General features: G+C 38.5%; 1 protein-coding gene across 3 annotated transcripts in view; it reads left to right on the top strand.

Annotated features, from left to right (window-relative positions):
* LOC141224013 (C4b-binding protein alpha chain-like) overlaps nt 1–12,461 on the top strand; it is a 140,526-nt gene that overhangs the window by 83,217 nt on the left and 44,848 nt on the right. For all 3 annotated transcript variants that reach the window (XM_073666872.1, XM_073666870.1, XM_073666871.1), the window contains 3 exons: nt 2,532–2,628; nt 9,147–9,223; nt 11,032–11,211. In XM_073666872.1, the coding sequence (XP_073522973.1) occupies nt 2,532–2,628; nt 9,147–9,223; nt 11,032–11,211 (354 nt within the window). The remainder of the gene's footprint in view (nt 1–2,531; nt 2,629–9,146; nt 9,224–11,031; nt 11,212–12,461) is intronic.

The raw sequence follows: 12,461 nt of genomic DNA, 5'->3' as shown, positions 1-12,461 counted from the left end.
AAAGTTCAGCACTGCTGTACTGTATTAGTTGTAATAACACATAGCTCTGCAGTGAGATCAGGAGAGCTGACTGTCAGCCATTAAATGTCTTATACTGGTAACACCCCCTTTTCTTTAAAATAAGCTCTGGAGGTAGACTCTCTGAGATCTCACAGGACCAGATTCATTAAGCCTGGCATTGTGTACTCCAGTCTTAATGAACAGGACCACTGGAGTAAGCAGTAATTAATTAAGAGAGGCAAGCCACTTAAAAAATTAGGAGCATTTTACAACTGGCATGTGCCAGTGCCAGACAGTACCATCAAAGCGGTGTAAATTATGATGAATTAGATAGGTGGGTTTTGTAGCACCCTGTCCTGCCCCAGCTCTGCCCACTTAGGCAAAGCTTGCCAAGACTGACATAAAATTGTTGCTCAACTTCATGTTGCACAAAAATGGTGCAACATTTTAAAGCATTTTACAGCAAAATTCTGGCGAAAAAAGTAAAAAATTTTAATGTATCGGACCGTTAATGTAATCCACTTATACACTCACTCCCTCTGTTGGTATTCTCAAGACTCTGTCCTGGGATTTTTATAGTTTTCATTAACATCTCTGGCCTTGGGCAGCTCACAGAATCTCGTGTCTTTCAGCACTGCGCTTACATGAAGACATTAAAATTTTCTTCTGTGTCAAATATGTCACCTCTCTGTTATTATGGGTTCACCTAGTGAGGTGGATTCATTAAACTGTAGCTCTGGGTGAGTAGCAAGGACTATAAGTGATGGTGCAACTGATCGGGTCTTGATGGGTAAAACATAGATCAGTGAGGACAAGATAGCATGGTATGCACGATTGCAGACAAAGAAGCGGTGCAGGTAACACAGATGAAACACAGCCATGTGTGCGCATACACACAGCAACAGCAATTGTATAGGAAACTGGTATCTTCTGGGAGGGAAGCATTATCACTGGAATGCAGTCTGATATCTTGGTTAAACATAGGAGTAACAGTGACGTAAAACTAGTCCTATTTCTTCCAGGAGGGAAATAGTAAATAGCAGAGTTGTATGCAAACTGGGGCTTGTAGCAAGGAAACGGTTAACCTCAGGAAAGCAGTTAAATATATACATACTAGAGACTTGTTTTAAATGATGCGTTACATAGATTGCAGAGTCAAGAGGTGAACAGGACCGGGAATAGTTGCAATAGTTTGGTAACTTGCTTGCTGGGAGGTAGGTGTGGACAACAACTACCAAGTTGGACTGAGCTTGGAAATAAAGCTGGCTGTAACATGGAAGTCATGAGTAGCAGAAGATGCAATAGACACACCGCTGGAGCAGAGTCAAGTGAATTTGAAGAAATGTCCTGACAGACTTGAGGCAACTGTGAACAATGCTATTTAATACCTAGGTGCCTGACTTCTGCTTAAGCCTGTCTTAAAAGGCCTAGGATTATGATGTTATAGGAATTTTCTGGGTTAACTGAGAAACCCAGCATGGACTACTGTAAAGAATGGTGGCCTTTGGAGAAGAGAGCAAGGGCCAGGGCTGCAGCCGGGACACTTAACATCTGCTATCTAGAATTCTAATAAATAAACACCTCCTTTTTTTCTCCCTCAACATTAAATTCATTATCATCACTTTCTCAGTCAAGCACCCCACCAAACCAATCAGTTACACTTATTTGGCTTTTTAATTTCCCTAGTCTCAGAAATCCACTGCCTCTGTGTTTGACTTTGTCTGACTTTCAAACACAAGTATCTCCAAGATTTCCACATACAAACCACTCTTTGGAACTTACTTTCCCATCTCTTCAGAAATGTCTGCAACCAACAAAAACTCTTCTAGAATTAGATTGCCTTATAAACTGCTTCTTCTCTCACCTGCTTCTCATGTTCCTTGTAGAATATAAGTTCTTGTTAGTACTTTTTCATATGTACAGTGCCCTGGAATTAAGGGCATTTTAAAAATAGATGATAATCTATCATCAAAATTTTGTATATTTACAGTATAACAGGGCACATCTCCTTGCAAAAATAATGTAGACTCATAAATTGGGTTGTATATACAGTGATCACTTGCCATGCGTATTCCGATACACCTAGAATATGTACAGTACAAAAGAAGGGTGCATAATTAGCAACTTTAAAAAAGTTTCAAATTTTGGCACACATCTGTGACTTTCTACATTTTTATGTCGTTCTCCCTTCTTTGCTTAAAAACTGGGTAGGGACTCTAATATATTATAAAACATATCTAAGCCTGTGTATCTTTGCTTTTCTGCTCCATAAAGAGACAGAGTTGCGACAAAGTGATTGAAAGGCCTGCATCTGAATAAATTAATCACATTTTTCTCAAGTGTACTCTTGATTTAGACATGAGTATGAAACTTGAGTATAAATGAATTACCCATTATGTTTATTATTTGCACAAGCCCCACATAAATATAATTTAATCAGTGTATAAATGTGTTGTGGTAATTACATTCCAATCTTGTAGATTAGTTTTAGATCCTGTTTTTGAAATTTTTTTGCTTTTTATCTCATTCAGCAAAACCATGTGTAGAACCAGAACCTGTACCTAATGGAAGAATTATTTCTGGTTTACTCTCATTTGGTAATCGTATAATGTATACTTGTGACATTGGGTAAGTAAAACTAATAAATTTAGATGCCTTTTGTTACACAATGAAAGATCCATGTACAATATGCCGGTTTGCCAGGTTTCGGCAAACTAAAAGATATTTTATAATAATTAATACTCTCCTAATTGTTTCAATCGTTCTGGTAATTTAGAATACAGTAAAAGGGTATTCCCTGGTTTCTGTGTGAAAGAGTTGGTTACTACTTGTAGTTTAGTTTATATGAGGGGTGCATGTTCCTGATGTCTAGGGTTAAATGGGGTTAATATCTGGTGGTCTAGGCTTGAATAAATTTTATTACTTTATGGTCTAGGGCAAAATATATGAAGTTAAAACCTGGAAATTTAAATATTACAAAAATATAACAATTGAATCAGTTGTTAATTTTCTGATTCTTCTCTATATGGAAACTAGATTTTTCTCTGTAACCATTAAATCTGAAAAGATGGTGTATGATTTAGCAACTGAAGGCTATTATGACATCAAGGGATCTATTGAGTGTAGAGTTGAGGAAGTGGCTTTTTCCAGAGAGGTACAAAACAACCTCTCACTCCCTTAAAAGGGGTGTCCAGTCTAGAATGACAAGTCTACTGTCACTCTGTGTGATTGCAGACTTGAGAATGCTCCCAGCATATGCACTGTGCACTGTGAGGATTTGCCATCTATCTATCTATCTATCTATCTATCTATCTATCTATCTATCTATCTATCTATCTATCTATCTATCTATCGCTGGTATCTTTCCAATCCACACAGGCAAAGAAATCAAACCATAGATGTCCATTAATTCAGTTATGTGTAATAATGAGAAATAACAGGGAAAAAAATGAACATGCTTACTGAAATGTAATTAATACTTCATATAAAAGCCTTTGTTGGTGATAACAGCTTCAAGAGGCCTCCTGTATGGAGAATCTAGTCGCAGCCATTGCTCATGTGTGATTTTGGCACATTCTTCGACACATATATTCTTCGAATCCTGAAGGTTCCGTGGGCTCCTTCTATGAACTCTGAGCTTTAGTTCGTTCTATAAATTTTCTATTGGATTCAGGTCAGGTGATTGGCTGGGCCATTCTAGCAGCTTTATTTTCTTTCTCTGAAATCAACTGAGGGTTTCTTTGGCTGTGTGTTTGGGATCATTGTCTTGCTAAAATTTCCACCCTCGTTTCATCTTCATCATCCTGGTAGATGGCAGCAGATTTTTTTCAAGAATGTCTCAGTACATTTGTCCATTCATTTTTCCTTCAATTACATAATGTTTACTAGTGCCATATACTGAAAAACAGCCCCACACCATGATGTTCCCATCTCCAAACCTTACTGTTGTTATGATATTTCTTAGGGGGTCACATGCAGTGCTTTTTGGCCTCCAAGATGGTGTGTATTATGGCATCCAAAGAGTTCAATTTTGGTCTCATCTTACCAGACTATATTCTCTTAGTTTTTCACAGACTTGTATAAATGTTGTTGACCATTTTAAATGCACCTGAAAATGCTTTTTGTACAGCAATGGAGTTTTGCGCTGTGAGCGTGAATACAGGCCTTGGAGGTTGAGTGCATTACTTATTTTTTTCTTTTTACCTGCTGATTCCATGTCTTTCTGTAGCTCTCCGCAGGTGGTCCTTGGCTCTTAAACAACTCTTCTAATAATTCTTTTCACTTTTCTGTCTCAAATCTTGCGGGAAGCACCTGGTCGTGGCCGGTTTATGGTGAAATGATGTTCTTTCCACTTCTGGATTATGGCCCCAACAATGCTCACTGGAACCATGATTAATTTAGAAATTCTTCTGTAATAAATGCCATCAGTATGTTTTGGAACAATAAGGTTGTGAAGGTTTTGAGACATCTCACTGGTTTTACCCATCATAAGATGTGTGTGGCACCTTGTTAATGAGACACCTTTTTATAGGCCATCAGTTTAACCAGCTGATATTTTTCACTAAGTGGTAGGATTGCTTTCTAATTACTGATAGATTTCAGCTAGTGTCATGACTTCCATGGCTTTTTGCACCTCTTTCTTCATATGTTCAATATATTTTACCTGTATCATTTCTCATTATTACACATAACTTAATTTATGGACATCTATGGTTTGATTCATTTGCCTGTTTGGATTGGATATATTGTCTGGTGAGAATTTCATGTCAATAGAAATATATTTACTTAGAAAATTGGTGACGTGTTCAATACTTATTTCACCCGCTGTATGTGAAAAAAAGAAACAAAATTTATCTATCTATCTATCTATCTATCTATCTATCTATCTATCTATCTATCTATCTATCTATCTATCTATCTACCTGTCTATGGATCTATCTACTAAAATAAAAAAAAAAATAAAGAGCCCACCCCCAAAAATAATATAACATAATAATACAATAACATTTTATCACATATGTTAAAGGGAATCTGTCAGGATGGGTAACGCTATTAAACTACAGATATACAGTAGGGTTAATCTGCACGTTAATAGCGTTATGAAGGTGCCCGGCCGCAGTACTGAAAGCACAACACCCTGGAGCCTTGTGATTTTGGCTCTGCATGCCACTATTTTTATTTAAAGGGAATCTGTCACCACTTTGGAGTTATCAGACCTCTACCTTGGGCATACAGGGTATAGAAATATAAATCTATACATACCTGTTTGGCCAATAGTAGAGGTTTGATTGCAGAGAAAAGAGTTTTAATCAATTCTATTTTGTACATGCTTGGCGTCTGTGGGACTCTAAGAAATCCCCGCCTATGTGCTTATTATTCCCCCAAACCCCTCCTAAATGCTTAATTATCATATTCCCCCCTCCCCTGCACGTCACATGGCCTTGTGACATGCACTGTGCTCCCTGACTTCCCGGTCATGTGCAAAGCGCCGCTCACATAGAGCGCGCTTTGCTTCATTCCGGCCCCGTCTGCCTGTGCACTAAGCCGCAGGTTTCTATATTGCGCAGGCGCTGAGGAGTCACTGTCACGTCCCGGTGCCTGTGCAATAGAACCCTGCAGCGCAGTGCACAGGCAGACGGGGCCGGGATGAAGCAAAACGCGCTCTATGTGAGCGGCACTTTGCGCATGCCCGGGAAGTCAGGGAGCACAGTGCACGTAACAGGGCCTGTCACAGGGCCCTGTGACGTGCAGGGGAGGGGGAATATGATAATTAAGCATATAGGCGGGGATTTGGGGGAATAATAAGCACATAGACAGGGATTGCTTGGCGTCAGACAGATTCTGTTTAAAAAAAACAACTGAGATGCAATTAAAGTGTAGTCTTTGAGGTTCAATTAAAGGGGTTGAACAAAAATGTCCTGTGAAACGCTTCAGAATTGCTACCATTTTTCTTGAAAGCTTCCTCATTTCATTTACTGAAAAGTAATTGGACAGAATAACTTTACCAAAAATAAAATGTTCATTTTTAATACTGTATAGAGAATCCTTTGCAGGTAATGACTGCCTGAAGTCTGGAAGTCATGGATGTCACCAAACACTGGGTTTTGTTCTTTGTGATGTTTTGCCAGGCCTTTACTGCAGCTGACTTCAGTTGTTGCTTGTTTGTGGATCTTTCTGCCTTAAGTTTTGTCTTAAGCATATGAAATGCATGCTCAATGGGGTGGCGATCTGGTGATTGACTTAGTTATTGCAGAATATTCCACTTCTTTGCCTTAAAAATCTTCTGGGTTGCTTTCCCAATATGTTTTGGGTCATTGTCCATCTCTGCTGTGAAGCGCTGTCCAATCAACCTTGCTGTATTTAGCTGAATATGAGCTGAAAGTATAGTCCTGTACACTTCACAATTCATCTGGATGCTTCGGTCTTCAGTCACATCATCAATAAACACTAGTGACCCAGTGCCTTTGGAAGCCATGCATACCCATGTCATCACACTGAGCTGTTCCAAGCCTTTTCCATACTTTCTTCTTCCCATCATTCTGGTACAGACTGATCTTAGTTTCATCTGTCCAAAGAATGCTTTCTCAAAACTGGGCTTGCTTATTTTGATGTTTTTTTGGCAAAGTCTAATCTTGCCTTTCTATTTTTAAGGCTGATTAATGGTTTGCACCATGTAGTAAACCCTCTGTATTTGCTCTCATGAAGTCTTTCCTTTATTGTAGACTTAGATACTGAAACACTTACTGCCTGGAGAGTGTTCTTCACTTGTGTAAGGGACCTAGGGTGGCTGTGATGGCAAGGGACTACTGTATACCTTCATCCCGGCTCCCAAACAAAGACAAGTGTCCCGATCCTCCTTGGTTGTGTGTATAATGCATGTCACTCACGTTTTGGTTGCAGGTCTCTGCTTTCTCTGGTTCTGTCACTTCAGGAACCACTTCAGACACATTAAGGGACATCCACTCCTTTTTGTAAAAAACAACTTTACTTTCAGTTTTCCATTCAACGTAGCAGAGCATAACAAGATGAACAGTTACGTTGCAGGGTTATAGTTCTTTACACAGCACATGTTCTTAGTTTACCGTCCGTCCGTCTGTCCATCTCAAGCTATCTCGTTTCCTTAGTTGGCTGCTTTGACCCTTGAGCAGCCTTGTGAGTCCCGCACAGCCTTCTTTGGACTAATCCTCGTCCATCTGATCCTTTGCTCTGGGAGGTTTTGGAGGAAGCCTCACTTCTACCTCTTGTGGACCTTAAGTCCTGAACGTTATGGGACAGCCTGTGTCAGATTTACAGGTCAACGGTTCTCTGCTGCTCGACCGACCATGCTCCTACTGTTCCTCTGGTCCTTCAACAACTGCCCTCAAACAGGAACTTCCCCCTCTCTGCACTGTCCTGCTCCTCCCACACTGAGCAGCTCCCACTTCCTTAACTATTTCCTAGTTTAACGATCTTCTCTCTTAAAGTGCCCCCCTTCTGCACTATCCCAATCTTACCTACCTAAACCTACACTAACCCTGCAGCTAACACGTTCGTCAACTGTCACATGCATGTTCATATACATATAATAAACAGAGTATATTACATTGTGCATAAGGAGGGAAGAGGCGCATGACTGTTCTGGACACCCCCTTACACTTGGGTGGATGTTGTGAAGGGGTTTTTCTTCGTCATGGAAAAGATTCTGCGATCATCCACCACTGTTGACTTGTGTGGATGTCAGGATCTTTTTGAGTTCCCAAACTCATCAGTGTCCTCTTTTTTTTGCAAAATGTACCAAACTGTTGATTTGGTCGATCCTAACATTTCTGCGATCTCTCTGATGGATTTCTTCTTTTTTCAGCATAATGTTGGTCTGTTTCTCTTCCATTGAGAGCTCCTGTGACTGTGTGTTGTGGGTTCATAGCAACAGTTTCCAAATACCACACCTGATATCAGTTTCAGACCCTTTACCTGTTTAATTTATTATGGATTAACAAGGGAATAGCACATGCAGTCCATTAAAAAGCTTTTAAAATAATTGTCCAATCACCTTTGGTCCCTTTAAAAAGAGGCAGCTACATGTTAAATAACTGTAATTCCTAAACCCTTATTCCAATCAGGATGTAATTGCCTTCAAATTAAAGCTTTGATTCTGTACTTTAAGCCCATATTCATTATATAACTGTATCTTTACTGTGTTTTGGTAACAGCTAAAATGCCAAAAACTTGTCTCACTGTCAAAACATTTCTGGACCTAACAGTACACTAGCCCTGCTGCTGTTATCACTTCTCCTTACTCTTTCTTTCCCCAACCAATTCAATCTCTGTCTTATTCACAGCTTAGCATTATAGAGCTTTAATTTCCTGTGTCTATTGCTGAGATGTGAGCACTGACATCCTCACACTTTTCTAAATCATCAAAAAATTGCCACTGCTTTTCCTGCCTCGGCTTTTATACAGAACCTGATAGTCATTTCTGATTGATTGCACTATACTATGATATATGATAGCTGCAATGCTTTGTGGAGAAGCCCATACAGTAATGCCTGAGATAATGTGAGCCTTCTGTTTCTAAGGTAATAATGCGCAATGTGTAAAATGGTGGGCCAATTTTAGCATGAATCAAATGAAAATTATTTGAAGTGTTGTCCATGCTGTGTAGTTAGCTGGCCTCTGATATTGCTGCTTTTACCGTTTCCTTCCACCTCAGAGCATCATTTTTGTCCTTTTCCCCAGCCCCACAGCATATTTTGCTCTGGCTTCTTTCTTTTCAATAAGAGCCCATACTAGTACTGTAAGCACAGGCTTCTCTTCTCACTCCTCTTTATGTAGAGAATGAGACTGCTGCTCCTTGCTCTGCAGCCCAGACAACTCAAAACATCTGTTCAACTCTACCGAAATGTCCAGAAGGCTTCCGAAAAAAGAGGGGACCTCTGCATTCACAGGAGATTTGGCAAATCTCTCGGGAGCGTACCAAAGCTGCTCATAATGTACTGAAAAATAGGAAGCTCAGGGAGTGGGAAATAGGACATGGAGAGCCAGGAGAGGGCAGAACCCGAAAAAAGCACATGGTTGTTGAAAGATGATTCTGCCAGGTGCTTTGCGAACCACACTTTAGTTTACTTGTGAAGCATAAAGAATTTACCCAGTATTATTTATCATTTTAGCTACAGGATAAAGAACGTAAGCTACAGAGAGTGCCTGTCAAATCAATCTTGGAGTTTGCCCATACCGGAATGCGAAGGTATACTATAAATCAGTGAACATATGAGATTGCTCATAAGAAAAAAATAGAACATCTTAAAGTATATACTTATTCTTACAACAATGCAGATTTTAACATCCAAAATTGTAAGCTGATTTTTTTATGTATTATTTTAAATATTAAAGCTGGTTTTATGATCCAGAGCTCCAAATCCCATTCATAAAAATACAATTGAAGGGAACCTGTCATTTGACTCATGTTGTCAGAACCACATGCAGCATCAATCAAGGGCCTGCACCAGTGAAAACTACAGCTTGTCCACACAAAAAATGAGCCGTAATACGACTCTGTGTACAGAAAAATAAAAAAAAGTTATAGGTCTTAGAATGTGGAAAACCCCAGGAAAAATGGTTAAAACAAACATTTTTTTTGTGTGATAGGGATAAATTATAAAAACTACTGTATATTTGGGTCATTATATTGTCATTATCCTATCAACCTGCAGAATTAAGTTAATATAAAAATTATACTGTATTGTGAACAGTGTTAATAAAAAAACATTAAAAAATCCAGAATTTGATTTGTATATTTCACCTCCAGAAAAAAATGGAATAAAAAGTTATCAAAAAGTCATGTTTACCAGAAAATTAAACCACTGAAAACTGCATCTTAAGCAAAAAAATAAGCCCTCACACACTCCATTCATTAGAGAAATGTAAAACATATGGCTTTCCGAATATGCCAACACAAAAACAACAGATTTTTTTTGTTCCAAACATTGTATTTATTGTGCAAAAGTAATAAAAAATAAATAAAACTATATACATTTGTTATTGCCATAGTCGTGCTGACCAAAAGAATAAAGTTAACTCTTTATTTGTGAAGGAATTGAATAACAAAAAATTTAAACCATAAAAAAATAACACAACTGCCGTTTTTTTTTCTTTCTATTTTTTGCCAAAAAAAGAGTTAAAAGGGTTGGCCACTACTTTTCTTATTGATGGCCTATTCTTAGGATAAGCCATTAATGTGATCGATGGAGCTGTGGCCGGAAGTTGCCGAACCACAGCAATTCCGTCATTTCTATAGTGGCTAAGGCCAGGTACTGCAAATTCACTCCTACTATAGTTTTGATGGAGCTGCTATATTCCGACAGCATCCGAGAATTTCCATCAGCGCCGATTGTAGCTGATCAGCAGGGGTGCCGTGTGTCACATCTCTACCGATCAGATATTGATGGACTATCCTAAAGATAGGTCATAAATTAAAAAGTAGTGGCTAACCTTTTTAATACATGTTAGGGAATAAGTTAGATGTACTTCAGAATGCTGGCATTGAAAAATTCAACTCGTCCCAAATAAAACAAGCCTTGATACAGCTACGTCAACAAAAAATAAAAGTGACTTCACACAATTTCACCAAATACAATGATTTTATAGAACAAGAAAATGTTTCCAATTATAGCATTTTACAACAGTCTCGGACAGCTCCGACAAAGTGGGTGTAGCTCGGATGGGGTGGGGCCTGGTGAAAGCCTGCCCAGCAAATTCACTACAGTTGATGCCACTTTAACATAAACTACTCCAGAAATATAGCCAATTCCCTGACTGGAGTAATATTTCTGGCTGTGGTGCACGGCACTTGAAAGATACGCTTAATTCATTAAGTGACATCTTATTCCAGTGATGCTATACATAATACCAACCTTAATGAATTGGTTCCAATGACTCGGCTAAGCCACCTGAACCCACATATGTTTGTCATCAGTAATAAAGAATGTCATACATTATTATATATTGATAATTTTTTTTGCACATATTTATATATATTTATTTGATTTATTCCAGTTCAAACATGTTCTGCCCCTGAATGGTCAAATAATGGGTGGATTGATCCAGAAGAGAAACAATACTTTTACAATGATACTATATCATTTGGCTGTCATGAAGGATATAAGCTTATTGGTCAAGATAAAATTACCTGCAACAATGATGGAAGATGGAATTATAAGGTACCAGAATGCAAAGGTAAATATCTGCTTTGGGTACATTTGCTTTGAGAAGGAATTTCATGATTTCACAAAATGGGTTCAGATCTCACCCTTATCTCTAAATATATGAATATCTCACTGGCGGACACAGACAGAAGTTGGCTCCTGTGCAAGAACAGTATATGGGCCCAATGGCTCATCATAAAGTACATCATAAAGTACAATTCCACCGACTTTGGAGGTGGAAATGGGCCCCTTATCTCTTGGGCTTCTTTGTGAGCACACAGGCTGCACCAATGATATTTGGGTCAGTAACTTTTTCTTATGCACATTTTGGTGAGAAATATTGTGTATTTCTAGATACTTTTATACGTATCTTAATACACCTGCCCTCGTTTTTTGCATTTTGTCACTTTATGTGCACTAGCACTTTATATTCTTATATATTCAATATGTTCTGTTCTCTGAGCCAGCACTTTGCATCTATTATTCAAGGCTGCTGACATTTCCTTGCCTCTCCTTTTTAGTAACTATGTTTATTATTATGTCTTGCATATCTTTTTAACATAGTTTGTCATGTGGTATCTAATACAATAAATTGATATGGATTTAATCTATTATGGTATTCTTACCTCATTGTCCCAAATGGCTTTTTAGTTTATCTATAGTCTTGTGTCTATTTGGGCTATGCTTAATTACACCTATTATTGATTGCAACTTTGAGTTATATTCTTCCTATCATAGGTTTAACTAATGATATGTCTGCCCGTGGTACATCTCCTACACAATGCCATTATAAATCCATGTGCATGAGCTATCTATCTAGAAATCCATGAAAATTGAACCCTACTCGGATGGCATCTGAATGCTGTCTGATTTTTTCATGGACCTATAGGCTGGAATTTCTGAGTTTGATCTGACACTCGGATCAATATCGAACATGACTGATTGATTTTGCACAGCTTGGTCTGCAAAGAATCACAGCCATGTGAATGTTTCCTTCACTATTATAGGTACAAGTGCTCTCCGTGAAAAACGGATAGCACTCATAAGCAAAAAACTGATGTGTGAATGAGGACTAAGACTAAAGTATTATACAAGTAAACAGACGTTAATTAAATAAAATTACATTTGGACTAGGGGGAGTGGATAGATTTCTCCCCTAATGAACACTTGTATTCTTTATTCTCCTCTCCCAGTCAAATGGCACAAATGTTTTTATTGCCTTTTGGGCTACTAGGAGAACGGACCTATAACTGAAATATGCTGCCCTCATATTGGGCAGCA

The sequence above is a fragment of the Phyllobates terribilis genome, unplaced genomic scaffold (assembly GCF_046119375.1).
Source record: "Phyllobates terribilis strain yellow unplaced genomic scaffold, ASM4611937v1 Scaffold_2__4_contigs__length_985480577, whole genome shotgun sequence".
NCBI lineage: Eukaryota > Metazoa > Chordata > Amphibia > Anura > Dendrobatidae > Phyllobates > Phyllobates terribilis.
This window is presented reverse-complemented; position numbering and strand designations above follow the sequence as displayed.